The sequence below is a fragment of the Callionymus lyra genome, chromosome 13, assembly GCF_982586985.1.
Source record: "Callionymus lyra chromosome 13, fCalLyr1.hap1.1, whole genome shotgun sequence".
NCBI lineage: Eukaryota > Metazoa > Chordata > Actinopteri > Syngnathiformes > Callionymidae > Callionymus > Callionymus lyra.
Genome location: NC_141830.1, coordinates 24,422,360 through 24,448,260, shown reverse-complemented (window position 1 = coordinate 24,448,260; position 25,901 = coordinate 24,422,360). Strand labels below are relative to the sequence as shown.

Genomic DNA, 25,901 nt, shown 5'->3' with positions numbered 1-25,901 from the left:
TTAGGGTCGAATCCCCAAAGGTTACGGCTCAAATATGTTCTAGAATTGTGCCACGGTTCATCTTGTAAAATGAGATAGAGCAGATCTGCTCCAGAGGATCAGAATGTTTGGATCCAAAGTCACTTCTGAAGACACGGGATCAGATAACATGTTTTTATTGGACAAAGTAAAAAATCACGAGCACTTTATAAGTTGGACCACACCCCGAGAATTGGATTCGTCTTGTGTGTGTGAATGATTAATGTTTTTTACTCTTTATTAGTGTGTGCACATTGTGTTTACATGTTTTTCTGGGCGTGCAGTGTCGCAAAGGGCCGCTCTTTTTAAAAACTGTGTCGACTGTCATTTATAAACTTGTTTTCACTGTAGTGTGGAAAAGGCTTGTGTGTATGTAAAGTTTTATGTCCAGTATGTGTGTACTACTTATGTGTTTGTGTAGCGTTCTCTCTCTAGCCAGGGAAAAGTGGGAAGCAGTTGGACAGAAACTTTGTGTAGTTAAGTCGTTGAGACGTAAAGTCTGGGTTAGTTTGTTGCAAACCGATTCAACCAAACATCTGATCTGAAGCTCTGGAGGGAACAGCTTCAGCCGCCGAAGTCTGGACGTCAAGTGTCAGTCCACAAACTGGCCTTTAGAAGACTTCAAAGGTAATCCAGCCCCGCTGACCTCCGACCTGAGAGGAGTCCCGCTAAGCTGATGATCCTCAAGAGTCATACCGATATGTTCCTGACAAAAGCCACACATGTGTCCTGCGTGTCAACGCAGTGAGGAGTGCGACTGAGAGTGGGAGGAGTCAGACTCTGCAGGTCACACCGGCGTCCTCCACGTGACCACAGTTGGTCTTTCCCCAGCCAGAGAACGGACATTTGTGAATGGCGTCTTCGTTCCCAGAACAGGCCACATCATCCATCCAGATCAGACCACTTCCTGCAGACAGGAAACAAAAGCTGAGTCTTAAACTGATGATGTCACAAGTCATGTTGCCTTTCCTTAAACTCTATTCTGGATTAGCTCTTTGGAATCTCTAATGATAAGAATCTAGATCTAACCATTGAGGGACTCTGTTGTGCCGGAGGTGACTACCTACCGTGTCCAAAGCGTCCGGTCCGGTGGACCTCAGCGGCACTTCTGTATCCCAACATCCTGCAGACCACATCGCCGTCTTTTTGATCCCAAACGTCGTCGCACACCGTTCCCCAACGGCGCTCATGGAGAACCTCCACTCGACCTTCGTGTGGTCCCGACCCGTTCACCAGCCGCACCAGGGTCTCCTCCACTGCTGAACACATTAGCAGAAGAGGTCATGTTTGCTCAGACAACAAGGCAGTTGCACTTGTCATAGACCACCTCTGTTTGCTTGATTAACCAAAGTGGATCCATTAATTGGAAATTCCCGCCTTTACCCTGGCTCACTGGGATAGTCGTATTCCCATGAAAGCAGCAATGGGATACTTAGAGATCTGCTTGTAAAGACAAGGATTTAAACCAGGCCTGGGGGCTACATGTGGTCCTTTGACTCCATCTATGCGGCCCTCCCAAGATAAAGATAAAACTGTCTCACAACTTTATTACTAGATCAACTTTATATATAAGTTTATGAAGATATTTTTTGAAAGATATTTCTTCATGGGTATTGGTTTTACGTTATTCGTAGTGCTTTTATATCATAAAAAAAGTATATACAATAAAATATACCACACCTTTTTATGGCATACAATTTTTTTTTATTCAAATTTTTTTTTAATTTTACATTTTCTGAAATAGGAAATGTTTGTTTCTTAAATATATATTTGTATTTGACACCTTAAGGACGTTGCTTGGGTCCTCGGGTAGCACAACTAAAGGTTCGGTTGAGGAAACCCAGAACATGTGCGCGGTCAGAGGGAGTCCCGCCTTGTGCTCTGTCCCGTGACTATTAACTTTCTCCCGGGCCTTCTATCCATCTTGCTTTCTTTCATGTCACCCATGTTCTCCCCCCAAACTCGATATCCAGAACCGAGTCCCCGGGGTTCAGAGACGGCAGATGTCAAAGTTATTCTTGGGGGAATAATCAGAAACATGCTTGAGACATTCACATCACTGACGCCGCAAGCGTTTCATAACGGGATGGTATGTGTACGACCCCCTGGCCCCCCTTCATGGGCGGCACGTGGTTCTGTTTTCATTCTTTCGGAGGATGCTGCTGTGAGACGAAACTTCTGATATTTTGTGAATTGAATCCTAACTTCAAGCTCACATTTTTAGAATGTCTGTGATGTTATCTGATGAAGTTTGAAGCATGTTCACTTTTTTCTTTTCCTTTGCTTAAACTCATTCTTCCTGTCGATTGAAATAGATCATTTTTGGCTTAAGTGGACTTAGAATAGTCTCACAGAGGTTCACAGGTATTTTGTCTTTGTTTCAGCTCACAACTTGTTTGTTACCAAAGGGGTAGTGCTAGCATAATAAAGCCTACGTTGGAATGTGAAAGAATATTCTTGGTGGATTTGACAGAGGAAAACCTACAAAACATTGTATCTGTTCGCACTACAGCCTTGAACATTTGTGTAAAACGTGTTGACTTTTAGAAGTAGTCTTCAAAGTCGTTCTTCTTCTTCTCAATTTCACAGGTTTGTGAAGTAAAACAAAATGTAAGTTTATAATATATGAAAACATCTATTGTTATATATAAACATTTATATATATATATTAACAAAGTCACTCCAAGATTTGATAACTCAAGACATGCTGAGCATTTGGATCTGATCCCTGGTAGGTACAGTAATGTGTGGGGGTGTGGTCACTGGTACAGGGGGGCACTATTATCGTGAGTAGGGGGGTAAATCTGTGCTCGCCGCTTTGAAGCCTTAAAGGATACGACCTGATGGCAAAGCCACACGTGAGCTTTGTTGCTAGAAGCATGTGGTCGCAGTTTAATGCGCAAACATCTGCGTCGGGCAAAGGACTAACCGCTCGGGTTACCAGTGAAGCCGCAACAGAAAGAACAACATTTGTGTGGAAGTGTTGATGGTTTTTCTCCTGACCACCTGACGCCACATGTGTGGGGGAGATCGTCCTCCCTTTGTGGCCTGGAGTCGGCCTCTTCGTGGGAGAGAAAAGATGACTCTTTTAAACTCTCCTCACATCAAGTGCCGTTTGTTCAGTCGTAAAGTCGTCAGATTGTAAATCCCTCACTGTGGGATTTGAGCCGAAATGTAACGATTTCAAAGATTTCAAAGGCGTCAATCATTAGGTCTGACCTTCTCGGCTGCGCCGGTAGATTAAAACTTCTAAATTGAAAAACCTGTGGGTTTGAATTTACGACAACAACGTCCATAAAAACATGGCTTGTTTATTTTCTTTGTGTTAATCTGATATCTTTAAATTGCTCATTATCATCATTGAGCTAATGGCTAGATTCAAAACATATTTTCATGATAATGATCCTGAGATTGAAGCAAAAATATGATGATTAAAACTGTTGCCATGGTTACTGGTGAATAAAATATTGAGGCTTCACAAGTTTCTCCGTGGGGAACCTATGTGCCTACTATGTGACATCATCAAAGTCAGAGTTAATATTCGGGGAGAGCTCAATCTAATTGGACATTGGAGCTGTTTGTTCATGCAGACTCACTTGCTCCCTCTAGTGTTCAGGCTGTTAACCCATGAGTAAATCAAGGCAGTACTTGCATGTTTCTGACGTGTCATGACCTCGTGTGTTGGGCCCACCTAGCTTCTCTCCTTGGTCACCTTTGGCTCCTTTCATCCCTCGTTCTCCTTTGTCACCTGACAGAAAGAACACACACAGTTGACATATTTTATTTCATTTGTCTGTCCGTACATCCATCCATCAATTTATTCTTCCATCTATCCATCCTTCCACCCATCCTTCTGTACATCCATCCATCCATCCATTTATTCTTCCATCTATCCATTCATCCACACGTCCTTCTACACATTGATCCATCCATCCATCCATCCATTTATTCTTGGTCAATCTAACCATTCATCCAACCTAGACATTCATCCATCCATCCATCCATCCATTTATTCTTCTTCCATCTATCCATTCATCCACACGTCCTCCTACCATTCATACATCCATCCATTTATTCTTCTTCCATCTATCCATTCATCCACCCGTCCTTCTACGCATTCATCCATACATCTATTTATTCTTCCATCTATCCATTTATCCACCCTTCCTCCTACCATTCATACATACATCCATTCATCCTTCCATCTATCCATCCTTCCACACGTCCTTCTGTACATCCATCCATCCATTTATTCTTCTTCCATCTAACCATCTTCGTCCAACATAGACATTCATCCATCCAAAACAGTTATCCATCCATTCATCCTTCCATTGTCAGTCAGTCAATCCAGCCATTCATTCTGTGCATCCATCCTTCCATCCTACTGTGCATTCATCTATACATCCATCATACTTCCGTTGTTGGTCATTCCATCCATTCATCCAACCATCCGTCTGTCCATCCATTCCATCCAATCCAATCCTTCCATTTATCCATCTATCGGTCCACCCATCCTTTTTTTTTTAGAATCCCTTATTAGTCCCGCGAGGGGAAATTCGACCATTCACACATACTGATGGGAGTAGGCTGCACACTTGCGCCAAGTTCACCATCAGGAGCAATCAGGGTGAAGTGTCTTGCTCAGGGACACAACGATCCTTCTGTCCATCCATCCTTCCATCCCTTCACCTTTCCATCTATCCGTCTGTCTGTGACCGTCCATCTATCCTTTCCTTCATTTGTCCATGAATTCTTATGTCTTTCAATCCATCTATTCCATTATCTGTCCGCAGCAGATAAAGTGAAGTGGCTCAGAGTCATTTTTGGAGTCGTACTTGATCTTTTCTAGGAGAGACATGATCTCTCGACCCTTCTGTCGCTCCGCCCGAGGCCTCCTCACAGCTTCCCAGGACTCCCGAGTCCCTGACAAGATGCCCTTTGTCTTCTCAAGTTTTAATTTTAAAGGACGTATGATTTGAGCACCAGAAGAGTCCGACTGAAGCATCTTCTTGTTCAGCGAATGTAACGAGAGAAGACTGAAGCTGCACCCAGATACGTCTGAGGTGAGGAAGTGGACGAGCAGATGTACAGGAGTGACACACCAGACACACACACACAGCTTTGTCTCATTGGTAGTTACTCTGCCTGGTAACCACTTTTCCTCGTTTGTCTTGTGTGAAAAAAACAGCCGAACACCACAACGCCTGAGTCTGTTTTCTCATTTCTGTCTACTTTGAGGTTATAATGTTTCAAACTGTATGTCTGTTTTTACTGGGGGACGCACTCCTCCCACCTTCACTCGCCCTGAGGTGGCACTTGCTTCAACTTGCTGGCTGATCTTTTCAATCGGTGCAGCTAATGATGATGATGATCCGAGTCCAGAGTTTTCTCTGGATGACCCGGGTGAGTCTACAAGTCCTTGCCAGAATGTCTGCTGGACTAGCGAGCCCTTCAACTGGAAGGAGGCACTGGGGCAGATCCAAGACATGCTCAAGAGATGCACACACAGGCACTAAACAATACACAATCTCACACACAAAGGCACACACACACATCATCCTTCCATCTATCCTATACATACATATACTTACATACAACAAGACACAGGGACTCACACTCACAAATACACACAGATACAAACACCATACACATAAACAAAGACATACCACAACAATCACGCAAGCAAAAAAAAAATCTAATCACACAATAATGCGTGCACACACAGACACACCATCACACATGCAAGCACAAAAATACACACACTCACATACACTCTCACACACTGTACTCTCCAAGCTTCACAGAGTTCTTGGCACGTACTGTTAGTCTGACTGAATATTTCAGCCAAACTCTACTCTGATCAGAACCAGCTGTTCTGGATCTTGCATACACACACGGTCATGCATCACTGTGACATGTACACACACATGCACACACCCGAACATGCCGACACAGAGTGTTGGCAGCTCCTTTATCAAATTCGTTGTTATCAGATTGTTTTTGCTTTTTGTTGGCAACAAACAAAACGCACAAACTTGTGTGCAGGCACAGACGCACACAGAATTAATGGCAGGATTATTTTGTACGTTTTATGACGAGTGTTTGTGTTCAAGAATCATGACTCACAAACATAAAAGTCTTTTCCACAAGGTCGTGTGGACCAAACACAGGTAAATTTCCCTTCTTATCCAGACACTCTCCTGAGAGAACGTTTACCAGGATGAGCCCCACAAACATGCAGAACATCATGTTTCGACTCCTGCTGCTTGAGAACGTTTTGTTTCTCGTGTTGGAGAGCGTACGTCATGTTCGCAGCTCTCATGGCAGACAACAGTCAGACTCGAGGGAGAGGAGGGTCTTTCCAACAGCTGAGTTCCCACAGCAATATTAATCCCACAAATCTGTCTGTGACACGATCATTACCAAAGAGATATTAGGTGTCTCACCTTTCGCTCCGGTGGGTCCGACGTCACCTTTCTGCCCGAAACTGCCGACATCTCCCGTTGATCCTTTGATTCCTCGGGTGCCCGATGGACCTTTTTCCCCAGCAAACCCTTCAACACAAAAGAGGCTCGTCTGAGGGGGATCGAAGATAAACTCCTCGATGTCGCATCAACATTTTAAAAGGAAGATCAAGTACACCTATGTTTTCACTGGTTGATTGTGGTCCAAGATTTATAAGATCAGCAAAACATTTTTTTGAATTAATCAGTAAAAACATGGGGACGTTCTTTCACATATGACTGTTTCCAAACTTCTCCAGACGATGTGGAGCAGCATCGGAAGACTTCCCTCAGCTTGTGTTCTAGGGCCACCTTACTTGGAGAAGCAGTGGTTCTATAGTGTCCGCTGGATGACTGAGCTTCCATCTCTGACCGTGCATTCACAGCAAACATGAAAAGGGACTGGTTTAATTATAAAGTTAATGCTAAACCTAATAACTAAGCTGTTGCTCAATGAATTTGGAGCAGAGGGTAACAAATCCAAGTTTGAAAAAAATATCTTACAGTGACATATGCGAAGAGGGGAATTCCATCAAGAAGACAAAGAGAAAACCAAACGAAGCTGAGAGTATCTTTGAATGTACGGGTGGACCAGAGGCGTCACTCCTCGCTCTTTGCACATTACTGTAGATAAAGATACATCCTCCACTGAGATTAGACCCTACCTAGAGAATATCGATATTAATCGAGATGTCTTATCTGGTCATTTCTTGAAATATATTAATTAAATGTATCTCTACAAAAATGAGAATCTAATTTAAACAATGTTCAACAAAAAAGCAGGAATTCAACTCAATATAATTTAAGTAGAGGAATTAGAATATCAAATTATTTATTGATGAAAAAAAAAAATTCTGAAAGGAAATTATCTGTTATATTATTAAATTTACTATATAGGATTTACTTAACGGGTGAATAGGGTCACTGAGCATATGTACAATTAGAAATAAACAAAACAAAATTAAACAGTAAATTCATTATATCATGATAAATACAAGGCAAAGGACTGCCAATGTTTGATTCAGACATTGATAATTAATGACAGTTTCTAATGTATTCTATATGTTTAATGAGAGCAAGGCTGCTGTCCGTGCCTCACTTGACAGATACTCAGTCTGAATCTTTTAAATCAGCTCCAGACTTTTGCTGCTTCCAGGAACTACAGTGTTAGTGATGGAGTTCTGAGAAGACCAGGTCTAATGGATTTGTCTCAAATGTACATCATCTGGGGGTTCAGTGCCTCAGGTTCGGGGGTCCAGGAAGGGTGATGTAAACCTCATGTCTCTGAGGTTCTGTTCTGGTCTGGTTTCAAATTCTCAAGATACTTAGACAGAGAAATAAACCTGCACCTAAGTTCTCCCCCCGCCCCCCAGAGTAGATATATACAACTTTTGACCTTTAACTTGTGTAGCCTCTCCTCTGCGCTTCCATGTTTCTGTTGAGTGCATCTATTTGTTAGTAGTTTGGAGCCTCCTTAGCTTGTTCTGACAGAAATGCTGTTCAAGCTTCTGCTGTGTCACGGTTGGCATCACAAGAAGGGAGTGGCATATGTTTTTAATATTTTGATTTGTCAATCAACCACCAAACCCTGGGGCACACTGGCGAAGGATATAAGGGAGTTTTGGGAAGACGTATTACGACTGATCCAAGAGTCTTCAGTTCCTAGAAACTGGTCTCTATATATCTGCTGGGAAGCAAGGCATCCTGAACAAGACATTTTCAAACCTCTTCTCTCTGGACGGCACCTGTGCTTAAAAGAGTGTCCTTTAAGTGGAGATGGACAAACCTAATCCTAAACTGAGGATGTGGCTCTTTCGTGGCGAGCCATACCCTGAATTGAAGTTACGTTTCCCAAATATACCCGTCTCGACATTCCTCACCGCTCTGGACAGCATACAAAGTCCTTAGGATGGATCAGCTTCTGCCTCGTAGGGAACAGGGATTTTTCTGTTTTAGGTAGATCCTCTTTAGTTTGTCCGATACACCAGCAATGTCATTTTCAAGTGCTGTGTCTCTGTTTTTATAGAATGTCCACCTAGGTTATCGTAAGGGAGCTAGGGCTTTTTTAATGTCTTCTCTGTAACCTTTTCCTTCCCAAAAGTCTACTAACTCTAGTTGCCTCGGTTTGGAAGTTAAGGTGGGTCTGATTAGGACGTGGACTTTCAGATTTGAGAACTAGCATGAGTCAGTTCTGGAAATTTAAGTAGCATCTATCCATATTTGGGAATCTTTATTCATTTACTGTTGGTCATTTGGTAGAAAAGAATGTTGACTGACCTCTTAGACCTGTGAGACCAGGAGCCCCCATTGGCCCCAGAGGACCGTTGTCCCCCTTCTCTCCTTTGGGCCCTGGAGGTCCTATTTAAAGAAGGAAAACATGTTACAAAGATAGTTATGAATAGTTCATTGCGTGTAGTTTCAATTAAGTAATCTTGGACCTGCACCCCACTAGTGGGACTAGTGGGAGTCTGTTTTAAAGTTCTCATCAAGACAACATAACTTTAGCCTAGATATGAACGTGACGATCTTTATCATGTTTGTACGTGCATAACTAAGACAGAACAGCACCAGTTAGGCTGTAAGCATAGGATCAGGCACATCTTGTGTCGCCTAATCGTAGACAACAATACAAGAGACTGCGGAGAGAACTGATGTCAGATACTAGGCCACAGGAAACACACTGTGACTCTCTCAGGATTCAAACTTGCCCGAATGAAAAGCAGAACACGACAAACCATGAAGATGTTGGCGGGGACGCTGAGCTAACAGAAAACAAATGTGCGGTGCCGATAAAAGGCGTGACGATAGGGGTTGTGTTTCACCCGGGCCGGGCCTCTAAATTTAACCCACAATTGCTCCCAGGTTGAGGAAAAATTACGCCCCACTTTAATGTGAACAGGATCTGGAGTCTTTCGGTTTATATCTCTCGCTGTCAGTGTGACATCACAGCCTGGACGGCTGCTCTGCACTCTGGCAGTCCCTCGTCGACACTAATCTGGTCGTAAGAGAGCGGAGCCATAAATGTTTAGAGAGGATGAAGAGCCAACCTCGATTGACTACCGTAGGGGCTTTTATCGACCCTGATGGAGACCTAAAGGCTACGCCCAGAGACCCCTGAGCTCCCCATTGATTATCATCTGAATTTTGGTGTGCACCCCTTGATTCAAGAGGAGAAGGGGGTTCTTGCAGGGTTTCTTAGGCTCATAGGACATCATAAATATTTGCATGTTGACTGTAAAAAGTTTAGTTGAATATTTATACTGGATTGGGAAGAAACATGAGATTAAAGCAAAGCACTCAAAAAGCGCATGCCTCTGCCAAAATGTACATGCATGCCTTACACTTGTTTAAATTAACTCTGCCAAGGAGGTTAATTTGTCAGTAGACTTTATGTCCACATCTACTGTGGCTTGAATGCGCGAGTTCAATTTCCAGAATGCCAATGCCACATGGTGTTCCATTGAGCTAATACTAACACCATTACTCAAAATGGTATAGAAGTGATGAACTGCTCTAACAATGCTTTTAGAGAGGACACAGAGTGATCTGACCTTCCAGGATGGTCAGGTTCTTCAGGGCCAGGGAGTGCTCCCAGTCCTTCAGCCGAAGATCCTCCGTGATGGTGTTCAGGATGTCCATCTCGTTTCTGAGATGAGCCTCGGTGTGGACGTGGGTTACCCACAGACTGGACGTGTCCTCGCTGATGTTGCTGATCTGGATCTGGGGTCACATAACACGTGTGTTGTAGACATGCCTGCCAGCAGAAGAGCACCACAGCTGAGTCTCACCTGTAAGTCCTGGATCTTCAGATGATGGACGCTGATGTCATTGCTGACTGTGTGATTGACGGCTCCAACTGTCCAGTTCACCTCGTCCAGTTTCTCTCGTAGACCGCTCAGCTGCCCCGAGGCTTCCCTGGACATTCATACAGGAGCGATTATGTCCAACAAAAGATTAAGAAATTTTTTCCATGTTATGAAATATTTAGCAACATTTGCACAGATTTAGCAGCGACAGAGGATTTTGTTGAACCTGAGCAGGACGTGTTGATCCTGCAGCCATGTTGAGGCTTGTAGAACCTCACTGCTCAGTCCCGTCAGATTCCTGCGAGTGGCGCTGCTGAGCAACGACAGTCGTTCGTCCAGGTGCACCAGGTAACTCTCCGACTGCAGCGACTGAGTCTGCATGCTCCTCAGCTCCACCTCCAGGCCCTGTAAGTCATTGTTAAGAATGTTGGATGCCAGAGCGCGATTGCCGAACCACCTTGATGAAGATCTCCAGCCGCTGAAGCCAGTCGCTGTGGTTCTGGAAGAGGTTTTCCAGTTTCCGGATGTTCTCCAGCAGGTCACCCTGAGCAGAAGTCTCCCCCAGAGTCTGCTGCTGCATCCGCGAACGCTCCGACATCCGGGTCGAGTTTTCCATCAGGACCTCCTGGCTCCGTGAAGACACCTGAGAGCGAGAGACTGGAGGGAGGTAGAGAAAGAGAAGAGATGATAAGAGGAGAGACTAGTTCTGTTTTTCTGCTTTGCATATACAAATTTGTTCTTGTGTTGTACCAAAAAACATTGAAGTATCATCAATTCTAATATTGAATTTAAAAGGCTATGAATTCAAAAATATTGAATTTAGAATGCTTATTTTTAAATTATTGGAATAACAATATCAAACTATATGTGTAAAAATCATTGATTTTGAAAATAATTAGATAAAAAAAAAGAAAATGTTGGAATTTTTAAAAAATACATAGAAACCATTCCATCATCCCGTGTGTTATCTCAGGGTCAAGGTGACCTGAAGGCTCGAAAAACTGCATATGAAAAAAGGTATAAAAGACAATACTAAAAGATTAACGATCTACTTGATCAAACTTTCAGCAAATCATGCGATGACAAATGTGACGACCAAAGAATGTTTTAAAACATTATACTAACATTTTAGCATTGAATTTAAAAGGTTTCAAATGGAAACATATTACATTTAGACCCTTTATAACCTTATTATTGGAATTAGTACGTAAAAACGAAATCAAACATTTTGAAAATGTCTGATTTTAAAAATGCAATTAAAAAAAAGGGAACTTCAATGAATAAATGAAATAAATTATTAAATATAAAGAGTTGAACTTAAAATATAGAAATAATTTAAGATAATAGTGTTCGGGCGCTGTGGGAACTCGGAATTGTGTCTTCCTGGTGTTTTTTCTAGCAGGAGAACCTCCAGGAACAGGGGTCTCGGCTTTGCCTCTTGTCTGAAGTGCTGCAGGAAATTGTAGGTAGCAGAAAATCCATTCATGACATCCTGAGTGTTTTTTGTTGGGCGCAGGAGAGCATAAACACTACAAACATCCAGATTCCAACTCATTATGTGTGTTGGCTTTCTTCCTAATGACCCGAGCGCTGTAGCAGCCAACACAGAACCAGAAGCTGCTGAGCAGAAGAGTCAGTTCAGAAGATCTCAATTACAAACATTCAAAGTGGTTACGCATCGCTGGCAGATTCTCCAGCAGAGGGAGCTGTTCCCATGTGTGCGTAAACAAGCCTGTGGTGCTAAAGCTACACTCGCCCCATAAAGTAAGTAAGAAAGTAATTAGTATTTATAGAGCGCTTTTCAAGACCAGGGTCAAAAAGCGCTTGAACAATTTAAAAATACTAATAAAATATATACTTTAAAGGTCAGGACAACACAGAGTATTACACAGGAGTCTCAGAAAATCAAGGAAAAGCCTGCACGACTAAAAGTGTCTTAAGATGTTTCTTGAAGGAGTCAGTAGATAAATCAAGGGCAGAGGGAGAGGAAGATCGTTCCAAAGCTTAGGAGCAACAGTCTGGAAGGATCTTGGACACCACTCAACTTCTCCTCATGTTTAACAGAAAATACATGAGTTTGTCATAACGTTTTGATGAAAAAGCAGCACATTTGTGAGTTACTAATGCTGACTTGCTAATTGTGCGCTGTTTTCGGTCGCTTTATTTCAAGAGGTTAGCGTTCCAGTTGACACGGAGGAGATGCGGTTGCATGCTGGTCTTTAAGCTTGAGGAGAATTAGACAATTTTACAAACTCTTTTATCATTTAAAGTAAATCCCTTTGACCAGAAACATCTCAGATATGTGTGACTGACCTGCAGACATTTAAACTAAAGTTAAAAACCTTCTCAAAAGTTGGAGGATGGAAGGATGGAAGGAACTAAATTCATATTATCAGTCTGGTTGTTGTTCTTGGAAGTCTGGCCGAGTCCATTAAATACATCTGAGCCCCCCCACCCCCAGAACACAAACACACCCACACACACTTTAGTCCATGTCAGGGTCCGGGCATAGACTGTCGGGGTCCACATTCCTCCGAGATCAGCCAGCGTTCCCTCTCTCTCTGCTGCTCTGTTGTTACTGCCTCTTCACCCAGGACCCGGATTTGTTGTGTGGACACGTGGGAAACACTGGTCAGGTCAAAGGTCAGGTGGGGTCAGCATGGGTCTTTGAGGTTGGGAAGCGATTGGGAAGCGATTGCGACTTTTATTTAAAAAGAACAGGTGGTTTCTTAAGAAATAACTCAGCAGGCCAAATATCACTCCTTCCTTCATGGACTCATAAGACGTCCCTGCGAAGCACCAGTAGTTTGGATGAAACATGTGAGTGAACAAGAATGATGGTCTGGAGCCGACAACATGTTCAAGAGTGAGTGTCTAATTAGAAGCTCCTTGTAAATGACTGACTTTGTGACTTCATTTTAAGCTGCAATGAAGGACTGACCTTTCAGTGTGTGTGTGTGTAAGTGTGTGTGTGTGTGTGTGTGTGTGTGTGTGTTTGTGTGTGTGTGTGCGTGTAGGTGTGTGTGTGTGTGTGAGAGAGAGAGAGCTCCCTACTGGGAATGCTGGACGATCTCCAGACTCTTTTCTTCCAAAGAGACGGTGAGCACATAGAAGGAACGCAGGAGAGAACTCTTTATGTTCAGAGTCAATATAAAGAGACAAGTACACAAGTGACTGACACGGCTGTGTGTGTGTGTGTGTGTGTGTGTGTGTGTGTGTGTGTGTGTGTGTGTGTGTGTGTGTGTGTGTGTGTGTGTGTGTGTGTGTGTGTGTGTGTGTGTGTGTGTGTGTGTGTGTGTGTGTGTGTGTGTGTGTGTGTGTGTGTGTTTTGTGTGTCTAAGGTCTATATGTAGTGGTGAGAATCTCTCCTCCTGATGACCACAGACGCTGGACAGGCTTCATGGAGATGATTTTATGTCAGATCTGTTGAACTCCAATGAAACATCAGTAAACAACTGCCTACTAATTAACGGTATCTAAGTAACTAGTCAACAACTTACAGACACACACTGGCAACAGCGTTAATGTAAAGGTTGTAGTAAAAACTAGAAACTGTGGAAGTTGTTCAAGTGTACCTGTAAAGGTAGTACTAGTGTACCTGTAGTAGTTATACTGGTGCATTAGTTTGACTAATGTAACTGTAGGAGGTATACTATGTGATGGTGTAACTGTAGATTCTATGATGCCTTAACAGAGAGTTTGTGATGGTGTAACTGTAGAAGTTGTGATGGTTTAACTGTAGAAGCTTTGACGGTGTAACAGCAGAAGTTGTGATTGTGTAACAGTCGTAGTTGTGACGGTGTAACAGTAGAAATTGTGATGTGTAACAGTAAAAGTTGTGATGTTGTAACAGTAGAAGTTGTGACGGTGTAACAGTAGAAGTTGTGATGTTGTAACAGTAAAAGTTGTGACGGTGTAACAGTAGAAGTTGTGATTGTGTAACAGTCGTAGTTGTGACGGTGTAACAGTAGAAATTGTGATGTGTAACAGTAAAAGTTGTGATGTTGTAACAGTAGAAGTTGTGACGGTGTAACAGTAGAAGTTGTGATGTTGTAACAGTAAAAGTTGTGACGGTGTAACAGTAGAAGTTGTGATGTTGTAACAGTTGAAGTTGTGACGGTGTAACAGTAGAAGTTGTGATGTTGTAACAGTTGAAGTTGTGACGGTGTAACAGTAGAAGTTGTGATGTTGTTACAGTAGAAGTTGTGACGGTGAAACAGTAGAAGTTGTGACGGTGTAACAGTAGAAGTTTTGATGGTGTACCAGTAGAAGTGGTTACAGTAGTAGTGTGTCAACTGGAACGCTAACCTCTTGATAAAATCAATGGAAAATAGCACAAAATGATCAAGAGCCTGCATATGAAAAAGGTCTTGGGTTTACCTCCAACTGTTGTAATAACAGCACATGTAATCCTTCTGTCATGGACACCAGAATGGATTTCACCCGGCAACCTCCTCTATCTCCAAATATGGAGTAATGACAACTATTAAAGCTGTTTGTGTTCTACTCACAAATCAACTCCAGATGGTGTTCTCTACATTTACATCCTCAAAAGTTTTGTGTTTTTTTTTTCTGCTCCAGCTTCTGGGCCAGACAAAGGTCGCCAGTTACTGTGTTTCAACTCCAGGCCTCTGAGAGGCGCTAACACAGCACGGCCACGAAAATACCTCCTCCCGAAAACTCTAAATTTGGAAAACGTCTGTTTTTTTGTGTCATTGTCATTGTGGTTATGTGTATGCTTGAGACTAAATGTATTCGTGTGTGTGTCTATGTGTGTGGGGGAGTTTGTCTGTGTGAGTATCTGTTTTTGTGTTTGATTATGTGTGCGTTTGAGAAAGAATGTGCTTTTTTGTTTGTGTCATCATGGCTGTGTGTATTCCTGTAAGTTTATTTGTGTGTGTATGTATATTCATATTAATGTGTTTATTTGTGTCTGTGCGTGTATTTGTGTGTGGGCAATTGTTTGTGTATATGTGTGTGCATGTGTCTATGTGTGTAGACACACAAATACATATCTGTATTTGTTTAAGTATCTGAGTGTATGTGCATGTGTGCAAGTGTTAGTGTGTTTGCTTGTGTGAAAGACTATGTGTGTGTGCGCGTGTGTGATTGTGTTTGTATGATTGTTTGTGCTTGCTTATGTGTGTGCATGTGCGATTGTGTGTATATTTGTGTGTGAGTGAGTATGTGTATTTCTTTGTTTGAGTGTGGCGTATGTGTACATGTTAGTGTGTGTGCATGTGTGACTATGTGTGTGTGTGTGAGAATGAGTGTATGCGTGTGTTTTAGTTAGTGTGTGATTGTGTGTGTGAGTGTGTGATTGTGTGTGATGGGGCCTCCAGGGCGGCGATGTTTGGATGGACATTTCATTTCAGAGGCTGAAGAGCCTTGATTGCTTCTCTAGAACGAGCTCATCTAAAGAGTCTTAAATAAGTCGACACATATTAGAAGCCTGTGGTAACCATGGTCTCACACACACACACACACACACACACACAGTCATGCCATCAGCTGGGTGGTGACGGCATGAGTGGGTGGTCAGAGAAAACAAGTCCTGCTGGATTGTTTTGGAGCCGCGCAGCTGTCCCTGATTCTGCCGCTCGCTCGTCCAACTCCGTCTGCGTTCAAACACACTGGAGCGATCTGGCTCGTGAGACTAGGGGGAGTCCGTCCAGGGGTTTTTCCCACAGTGAGGGCCAGCTAATGTAACAGAACCCCCCCGCCGTTTGATCAACACATAATGGGCCGTCGTCGAGTATATTAAAGTCTGGCTCTGCTTGTCCGCGTACCTGCCAGGCAGAGGCCGAAGATGGTGAGAAGAACCAGGATGTAGAGGGAGACGATGGCGTACTTGATGGCCGACAGGGAGTGGAGGTGAGAGCAACGCTGGTCCTGTTTCCTGCGCCGCGCCCCAGAACCTTAGAGCAAAAACACAACCAGAGTTCATCAGCATGAAGACACACACGAGTCCAACACAGTTGTTCGTAGACCGCTGTGTGTCCTATGGTTAAGTGTTTATTAGTCCTGAAATGTTTAATCGGTGATGTGTGTGTGACATGGTGTTGATGAGTAAGTGTGTGTGAATTTACCAGACCTCACTCGTGTGACCCGAGCTTGTTTTGATCTCCGGGACACGTTGAGGTCGAACTTTTAAAACCAAAATTGCGGGTTTTCAGCTTAACTGCATATCAATGTCAGCTGGACCGTGAAGTGTGAGCGGGCGACACACTCGCAGAAAGACACACACGGACACACATTTAAAAAAACACACATCTGTACCAGCTGTGTTTGCCTTGAGCCTAGTGTGTTCTTCATTTCAGATGGGAAGAGTGTGAGAGTGTGTGTCACTGGGTTGGAATGTACAGTTCTGGTCACACGTTGGTAGCGACCGATCAACAGTTTAGACCTGTGGACGGTCAGAACTGAATGATTTTTTTAAACACTTGACTATGCTCGATGGTACCACGAAGCAGCTGTAAGTTCCAGTCTCAGTTACAAATCAGTTTTGGGCAAGATTGTGCTAAAATGACTGGAGGAGTCTCTGCCCATAAGTCTCCACAGTTCCCTCGACATCAGGTGCTCCACGATGGACCACAATGATCCACTCAGAGGTCGCAAAGACCCAGGTCCGCTCCCGTCTTTTCCCACCAAAACTGAAACCCCGGACCATCTCTGTTGCACCTGACACAGTCACACACACTTTGTTCTGCTCACCTCCGTCGCACAGGTTGAGTTTGGACAGGCTGTGTGCCTCGTAGGCGTCTTCGTACATGGAGCTGCTCTCTCGCTCCTCGTATGTGCTCAGGTACATGGCCTTGTTCTCCATCTCCTCCGGTCCTGAAGAGGCAAGATCTCAACATTATCTCCAAAGTCCTCCGAATGCTTCAGAGACACAAAGATTCATGGTTTATAGAAGCTGTGGCAGATCAGGACCCTGGATCATCTTACCACCAGCGGCTGTGTGGTAACTGGAACTCTAATTTCCCAACGGATCTTCTATGAAGTACTTTGGTAGTACAGGTAAGGCTAAATGGGAATGCTGGAAGACGGAGAAGTATACAACGTTGAGTAGACATCATAACTCTTCCGACGATGCGTACCTCATGCTGGTTCTGAGAGAAACTCAGAAACACAGGAAACAATTATCTTGTCATGCGTCGTCGCTCCCTAAAGTCGCCTCCAGCAGAGCCTTCAATTGTCTGAAGGGTCAGGGACTTCTGTGTGTGTGGTCCGTCTGCTTTCATGTCTCTTCCAGTTTCCTGATCAGGTCCTAATTGGTCTGGATATTGAAACACTGAAACGGCCTGTCTTAAATGTCACACAATCTTAAGTGAGGTCCATCAGGGACCGAGTCAGTTCTCATGGAGACTTCATGGTATCTGACCCTTGACCGGGACAGAGATGGGTTGGCTGTGATTCTTCTTGTTATTCATGGTCAATGCCTGAGAACCTAAAATTGGTCTCAAAGATCCTAGTAACTCAATCAGGTCCAACAAGGTGTTAGGGCCTTCATGAAGGGTCAAATGAGGTCTACTGGTCTTCTTAAAATGTTTTTAAGAATTCAGATCTTCAAGGTTAAAGCTTTCAAAAGTTTGTAAAGGTCAGAACAGGACCTTCTCTAGAGCTTTTCTGTGAGAGGTTCAGAAAGAAATGAAAGGTCCGGAAGAGTTGAGAGAAATTCCTTACCCGTGCGATATCTCAGGGTCATGGTGACCCAAAAACAAATGTGTTTGTGACATCCCTTGTGTTGTCTCTGGGTCAAGGTCAACGACCTCCACCACTGCGTATGTATTTATGGAAGCCAGGGAGGCCGTTGACCTTGACCCAGAGACAACATAAGGGTCAGACATGGTCGCAGAGGTTCTATAGTGAAATGGTCAAGAGTCAAGTCTTCACCAAAGTCTTCAGTGTTGGTCCAGCAATCCTGTTCAAGTTCAAGTTCAATTTCTAGACTTCTGGCTCAGCTCTTCGGCTCTTCCTGGATCCTGATACCGCTCGGCAGGTCGGGGGGTTGACCACCACGGCTGCATCTCGGACAGAAATAATGTGAGGACCCACTCATCCATGCGTCACATTAACCCGAATCCACTTCACTCATGAGTGACCCAACACAAAACCTTACCGGCCAAACCTTTCACTCATGAGAATTTCCTACTATTGGTGCAGTCGCTATGGCAACACAACAATCGGAGGCTGCCTGTCATGTTGTAGGACGGAGGAAGCATGTGTGACTGTATGACAGAGCTGAGATACATTTTTATGAAAAGTAATACAATGTAAACTGAATAAAATAAATAAATAAAATCAACATTTCATGATAAATAAACGTTTTTAACAAAACAAAAAAATGCATTTAAAAATTAAATTTTGAAATAAAATAAGACAAAAGTGTGATTCATTATTGTTACCATTTTAAAAAAAAGGACAAACCTTGCGACATAAAAGAGAAAGAGGTCATAAAAAGATGCGGCTAAAGAAAAAAACAGAATGAATAAAATTTCAAAATGTGTAACAATCCCTAAAAGATCAGAGCTAAAATTGTGCCTTTTAAATTCAATAACACAATGGAATATTTAAAGTTTTGTATACAAGTGTAATCTGGCAATAAATTAAAAACAATAAAAAAATATTTAAGTGGCTCTAATACTTGAAGTAAATAATCTTTTTATGTAGAAAAAACACGAGGGACACTTTTATTTAAACAACATGAAATGACAAATTTGTTTAACATATTATAATTAATTAAGAAGAAATGGTAAGTAAATATGTCGTTATAGGAGTGTTGTAATTTACAGAATTTCGATTTATTTTTGCATTTATTCCAGCTATTTATTTCCATATGGGTAAAGATAAATATTAAGCCCTTCTCTGCCGAGTGGACATCGGTACGAGTCCCACTGACGTCACAAAAACTTGGCTGCAGCAATAACATCAACCCTCAAGCTCTGGAATAGTTCGAGTCTCACCTGCTTAGAGAAGTCACCAGCTCATGGTCCTCGTCCGCTGCTCAACTGTCATCGAACCTGCGCGCACACAGATGTGACCCAACACACTCGTGAAACATCAAGTCGTCACGTGACCGCCCCAAACTTCAGCAGAAAGTTTTCACGGGCACGAACTGCGGTGGTTGCTCTCTGGCGCCACCTGCTGGATAAAATATGCAGGTACTAGTCCTGAACGACGCCAGAAACCCAAACTACTGGAGCAGGTAAAGTCAAATTTATTTACATAAACCTCGTTACTTCCGCATTTCATTTTTTTTTTCAACCACTATGGATTTTAAAACGGTTTAACATAAATTATGTGTGTTTTTTTCAAAGAAAAAACGCTGGTGTTATCTTGATCTTTTTATTATATTTGAGGTTTATTTTATTTTTATTATTTAAGCGCTTTATGACCCTGGTCTAGAAAAGCGCTCTATAAATATAAATTACTTACTTACTATATTTGACAACCAAAATCAATTGATAAACAATCACTTTTTTAATAAACGTCTTAACGACCCATGATGACATAATATAATAAAACATATATTTAAATAAATCACTAAAACATAACATAAGATCAACATTCAGTTTTAAATTCAAATATGTGACTGAAAAATTTTTACACAAACTGGTTAAACTTTGACAAAGTTTAACCAGTCCGCCTTTTATCCGTTCGGAATTTTAAAAAAAAGTGACTTGAACTTACTTACGTTTCAACGCCACAGAGAAAGCCTCTAACGCGCATGCGCTGACCACACCTGGACGCGTGGGCGGGACCTGCCAAACCTCAGCGACGTTGTTGACGTTGATCCGCGACACTCACCTGGGTCAGGTAGGAACTCTCTCACAAAGGTTTAGTCAGTTACTTGTAACGGCTGTTCTGTTGATCAGCGTTACTGACGTGAAACGAACTTTGATCAGTGGCGTCTCTAGAATGAAGAGTGGGCACAAGAGTGGGCACTTTACAGTGAGTGGGCACGTTTCAAAACTTTAAATTCGATTAAATTGCTTTAACTACTTTAATAAAGATGGTCTATCAAAATGAAAGATAAATATTTATAGATCGCTGGAAAACACCTTTCATTGCACGTAAGAGGAAGGTGAGGCACTTCAATTCAACAACACCATTTTTTATTAATTCATTAATTAATTAAATTATTAATTTGTTTAAGATTCCCAGAAAAGCCACTGAAATATAAAGGATGCATGACGATAATCTAGGGAAATATTCGTCTGTCAAAGTTGAATCAGTGAAACAATTTTGACGTTTGTCCTGCTTATGTTTTGATTGGATATGGGTCCGGAAATAAGATTTTTGCAGCTCGGTTGTTAAATAGGCGCCGAACGGCCTTTTTTATGTGGTTCGGACCAAAGCCTTCGGAGGGTTTTGAAAAATGTTTGTAACGAAATTTTTCAAGTAATAATAATTAGTCTTTATTTAAAAAAATATGATTCTTATTACATTATTATTTATAGATTATCGCGCGATAACAAAGACAAATCATGCTCACAATTATTTTTAGTGTTAATTTTAGTGTTATCTTTAGTGTTATTTTCAGTGTTAATTTTAGTGTTATTTTTAGTGTTATCTTTAGTGTTATTTTTAGTGTTATTTTGAGTGTTATTTTAGTGATATTTTGCGTGTTGTCTTTAGTCTTATTTTTTGTTATTTTTTGTGTTATCTTTAGTGTTAATTTTAGTGTTATTTTTAGTCTTCCACAGCGCCATCTGGTGATGGATGGACGTGAGAGAAGTTAGAGTTGACAAGACTGTGAGTCCTGACATGTAGGAGTTACTTGTCCTCCCACATAAGCAATGAAGTTATTCTAAAGTGAATTTAACCACCGATAACACCTTTACCTTGAAGGTATTAACCTCAACATGATACAACTATGATTGGAATTAGAATCTTGGAGTTTGAAGTGGTTTTTATGGGCACCTCTGCGGAGCTAGTTTGCTAACATGCATATTAAAAAACACGCTTTCAGAAACATGGAACCCACTAAGCGGGTGTCGTCGTGGTCGGTGGAGGATGTGCTGGAGTGGATGGAGGCTCAGTTCCCAGAGCTGTTCATCGTCCTGCAGAAGGCCGTCATCAAACACGACATCACAGGTTGCAGTTCTCTCTGGCCCTGGCGAGTCCCGGTCGCTCTGACTCTGGCGTGTTTCAGGCCGAGCGCTGCTGCGTCTGAAGGCTCATCACCTGGAGCTCCTGGGAGTGGAGATGCCGGAGCAGCAGCAGGAGCTACTGCAGGATGTTCTTCTGCTCCGGGTCCAAGAGGAAACCCAGGAACTGACCGACATCTGCACAGGTGACAGACCGCAAGATAATCTTCACCCTTGACTGAACAGAACTCTCGTCCTCCAGAATTCTTCTCGCCGTGAGAGTTCCTGGGTTGGTCCTCAGGCTGAAGATGACAAGTGTTTTCTATTTCGTGATACTTTTGTTCTCGACTGATCTGGGCAGACTGACAACAGCTGTTCCTCGGGTCACCACTGGGAGGCAGTGTAAGCCCAGTCGGTTTTGTATTTTTCAAATATTTTTCTATTTGCGATGAGTGGAGGGAAATAAAAGTATTGACAGACATGTCAGTCAACTGACCTGAGAGAATGGAACCATGGTGACACCAACAAAAACATCTCGGCATCTTTTTTTTCGTTTTATATTTCAAACTTCTATATTATATCGCAAACTTCTATACATGCTTTATTTTTTTAACCTGCTATCACTTCATTCTGGTTACGCGTCCATGTGTGTGTGTGTGTGTGTGCCCTGCTGACCTTTCCAACTCCATTATGTGCGTGTGTGTTTGATTAATTCCCCGGGAGATCGTGTGACATTTGATTTGGTGGGCTTGTCAGAGAAGTGCTGACTGTGAAAAATCATAAATCCAACTGAGAGGTTTTAATAAAAAACAACACAAACACACACACACACTCCAGACCGAGAGAAGGGAGTGAAAGTGCTGATGGAGTAAAGTAACGCCTGTCTATTATCTGGGGTATAATTGATCAAAATATCAACAAGGTTTCGGCGTATTGGTCATGTTGACTATTGACTCATGGAAATTATATTTAAAAACGACAATTATCCTTATTGTATCTGAAATGTGAGTTTTAAATAAAAATGTTGATTTAGATATTATTTGACGAATGTTTCACAATGTTTCATTTTAAAAAAAAAATTCAATTCAAATAAAACATTTAACTAAAGTATATTCATTTGTAAACATTCACTTACATATTCTTTTCTTTAAAAAACAAGTGGACAGTTGATGAGGAGACACGACGTCAGGGCGACAAAAGGATTTTGATTCAGCAATATTGAAACTTCTCGTCGGTGGCAGCAGCAAAGGTCGCGAGTCTGAAGGAGGTGAAGATACCAGGAGGGCTCATCGATTGACCTGTACGATTTTTTTAGTGTAACACACACACCTAAACACGCACACAAATACACACACACACACACACACACACAAAAGGGGAGTTGTGATGCTCTCAAAATCAATTCCCACTGCAGCATGATGCCTTCACTGTCATGGCCGCTTCATTGGAATATGGTTGCAGAAATGTGAGTTTAAAACGTTTAAGAGGTGGTGGTTAGAAGAAACCAAAAGTGTGAAAAATTCGGTAGTGGATACTCATTCTTATACGTGTTGTGTCGAAAAGTGTACTTGAATTACTGAGCGGCATAATGTCAACTTTATCTCTATTTCACATAAACTAAGTCTGTTGTCGAGGTACATGAACGCACCACAAAGAACATGAGCTGATTTGAAACTATCTTTTCAGAGACCGTCACTAGTTTGGCCGCTGGATGTCGCTGTTTTAAACGCGACGCTGCTATCTTCTCAAAACAGAATCAACTCTAGTAAATGTCTAACATCTGGCCCAGTTTACTTTTTGAACAGTTGAAGTTAAAAACACTCTTCAAGACACACACAACTATACAGACCCTGGTCATAATGTTTTGGTTTCCATGTTCTAGTTTAGACGCACAAAGTTGTTCTTTACTGCAGTTTTAGTAACATTTCGTTCTAAGCAGGTCCAAGGTCTGGATGTTACACTTGCACTGAATTAAAACCAACATCAACGACAAAACTCTCTCCTACACACACTGAAAGACACACACAGAAAGACACACAGAAAGACTCCAGGTGGAAGATTGGCAACGTTAAACTGCTTCTATCAGGTTTTATCGGGATTTACGTCGTTGTACCTGAGCTTTCCAGCACCTCACCTCCATATATCACTTTCACCCTCTCTAACACACACACACACGCACACACACTTGGTACACACGCAAAGACCCTGATATGGCTTTAGCAAGATGGATGACCTCCTCACTCTGCTGCCATGGTGAAACTACACACATGCCGGCAAACACACATACACACAGGCATGCAACTCCTCCCACCAAACACTCTTTCACACATTTGGACACAAACACACAAACAAAAACAGACACACACTCATTCAAGGACACACAGACCAACACACAGACAACACACATGGACACACACACAGGGACACACACACACCCCCACACACTGGAACACAAAGACACACACACACAGACAAACACAGACACATACATAAAGAACCAAACACAAAATGACGCCCACAAAGAGTTGCAGGACACACACACAGACACTCACACACATAGACACAGAAAAATATGGACACACACATAGAGACAGACACAGAGACACACAGAGACACACAAAGTCAAGCACACACCCAAACAGACACAAAGACACACACAGAGGCACACTGACACATAGACATCCACACATACAGAGACACGTGGACACACACACAAAGACACACACAGTGGGTAATGGGAAATGTCATTCTGAGTGGAGCAGCAGACGTCGCACAGATTCGTCGTCCCATTATCGGAAATGTCAGCTCGTCTCCGTGAACACGTCGTATGATTAATCTGCGACAGGACGCTCCGTTGACGGGACGAGTGTCAGCGGGGTGTTTGTCCCACCGGGTTTATCTCACTCGTGTCTTAATCTGCAGCCAGTCACACCTTACTTACCTTCAGCACTTTAGCGTTGAAACACTTGAGCTACGTTAGCTTCACGGCCCTCTGTGGCACTGCAGCGACGGTCAAGCTACACTTGTCCAGGACACAAGAGCAGGGCCGGGTCTAGACAGGCATGTATGAGGGGGCAGCCACAAATTTTGAGGGGGCATTGTGCTGTTACTTACTTACTTACATGTAAGTTTGAGGGGGCACAACATTTATTTGAGGGGACCAGGCCCCCTCTTGCCCCTGCCTAGACCCGACCCTGCACAAGAGAGTGGAGGAGACACGAGAGCATGGAGGAGATACAAAAAAGTAAAGGAGACACGAGAGAGTGGAGGAGACATGAGTAAGTGAAGGAGACACAAAAGAGTAAAGGAGACACGAGAGAGTGGAGGAGACATGAGAAAGTAAAGGAGACACGAGTGAGTGGAGGAGACACTAGAGAGTGAAGGAGACACGAGAGAGTGAAGGAGACATTAGAGAGTGAAGGAGACATGAGAGAGTGAAGGAGACATGAGACAGTAAGGGAGACACAAGACAATTAAGGAGACACAAAAGAGTAAAGGAGACACGAAAGAGTGGAGGAGACACGAGTAAGTGAAGGAGACATGAGAGAGTGGAGGAGACACGAGACAGTAAAGGAGACTTGAGAAAGTAAAGGAGACACAAGTGAGTGGAGGAGACACTAGAGAGTGAAGGAGACACGCGAGAGTGGAGGAGACACAAAAGAGTAAAGGAGACACGAGAGAGTGGAGGAGACACGAGTAAGTGAAGGAGACATGAGAGAGTGGAGGAGACACGAGACAGTAAAGGAGACTTGAGAAAGTAAAGGAGACACGAGTGAGTGGAGGAGACACTAGAGAGTGAAGGAGACACGAGAGAGTGGAGGAGACACAAAAGAGTAAAGGAGACACGAGAGAGTGGAGGAGACACGAGTAAGTGAAGGAGACATGAGAGAGTGGAGGAGACACGAGAGAGTGAAGGAGACACGAGAGAGTGAAGGAGACACGAGAGAGTGGAGGAGACATGAGAGAGTGAAGGAGACATGAGAGAGTGAAGGAGACATGAGACAGTAAGGGAGACACAAGACAATTAAGGAGACACAAAAGAGTAAAGGAGACACGAGAGAGTGGAGGAGACACGAGTAAGTGAAGGAGACATGAGAGAGTGGAGGAGACACGAGACAGTAAAGGAGACTTGAGAAAGTAAAGGAGACACGAGTGAGTGGAGGAGACACTAGAGAGTGAAGGAGACACGAGAGAGTGAAGGAGACACGAGAGAGTGAAGGAGACATTAGAGAGTGAAGGAGACATGAGAGAATGAAGGAGACATGAGACAGTAAGGGAGACACGAGACAATTAAGGAGACACAAAAGAGTAAAGGAGACACGAGAGAGTGGAGGAAACACGAGTAAGTGAATGAGACACAAGAGAGTGGAGGAGACACGAGACAGTAAAGGAGACTTGAGAAAGTAAAGGAGACACGAGTGAGTGGAGGAGACACTAGAGAGTGAAGGAGACACTAGAGAGTGAAGGAGACACGAGAGAGT

At 42.9% G+C, this 25,901-nt stretch overlaps 2 protein-coding genes across 10 annotated transcripts; one reads left to right on the top strand and one right to left on the bottom strand.

Annotated features, from left to right (window-relative positions):
* Positions 1-139: 139 nt before the first annotated feature.
* Positions 140-19,413, bottom strand: scara5 (scavenger receptor class A, member 5 (putative)). Of its 8 annotated transcripts, none has more exons than XM_087805010.1 (12): positions 19,294-19,413; positions 17,042-17,164; positions 16,117-16,245; positions 10,782-10,984; positions 10,554-10,732; positions 10,310-10,436; positions 10,073-10,241; positions 8,799-8,879; positions 6,465-6,572; positions 3,671-3,766; positions 1,086-1,274; positions 140-925 (listed from the first exon to the last, which is right to left on the bottom strand). In XM_087805010.1, the coding sequence occupies exons 2-12, from the start codon at positions 17,151-17,153 to the stop codon at positions 792-794; spliced, it is 1,527 nt and encodes a 508-aa protein (XP_087661136.1). In that variant the 5' UTR covers positions 17,154-17,164; positions 19,294-19,413; the 3' UTR covers positions 140-791. The 8 variants fall into 8 exon arrangements, with proteins under 8 accessions (XP_087661136.1, XP_087661135.1, XP_087661137.1 ...); XM_087805009.1 differs by lacking the exon at positions 19,294-19,413 and adding an exon at positions 17,276-17,992; XM_087805011.1 differs by lacking the exon at positions 19,294-19,413 and adding an exon at positions 17,428-17,992 and having other exon boundaries at positions 17,042-17,366.
* A 639-nt stretch (positions 19,414-20,052) lies between these two features.
* On the top strand, positions 20,053-21,915 carry LOC148067890 (sterile alpha motif domain-containing protein 10-like). 2 transcript variants are annotated; one of them, XM_087805840.1, is made up of 4 exons: positions 20,053-20,146; positions 21,303-21,427; positions 21,486-21,626; positions 21,683-21,915. In XM_087805840.1, exons 2-4 carry the CDS (start codon positions 21,307-21,309, stop codon positions 21,697-21,699), a joined length of 279 nt encoding a protein of 92 aa, XP_087661966.1. In that variant the 5' UTR covers positions 20,053-20,146; positions 21,303-21,306; the 3' UTR covers positions 21,700-21,915. The 2 variants fall into 2 exon arrangements, with proteins under 2 accessions (XP_087661966.1, XP_087661967.1); XM_087805841.1 differs by lacking the exon at positions 20,053-20,146 and adding an exon at positions 20,154-20,281.
* Positions 21,916-25,901: the final 3,986 nt, after the last annotated feature.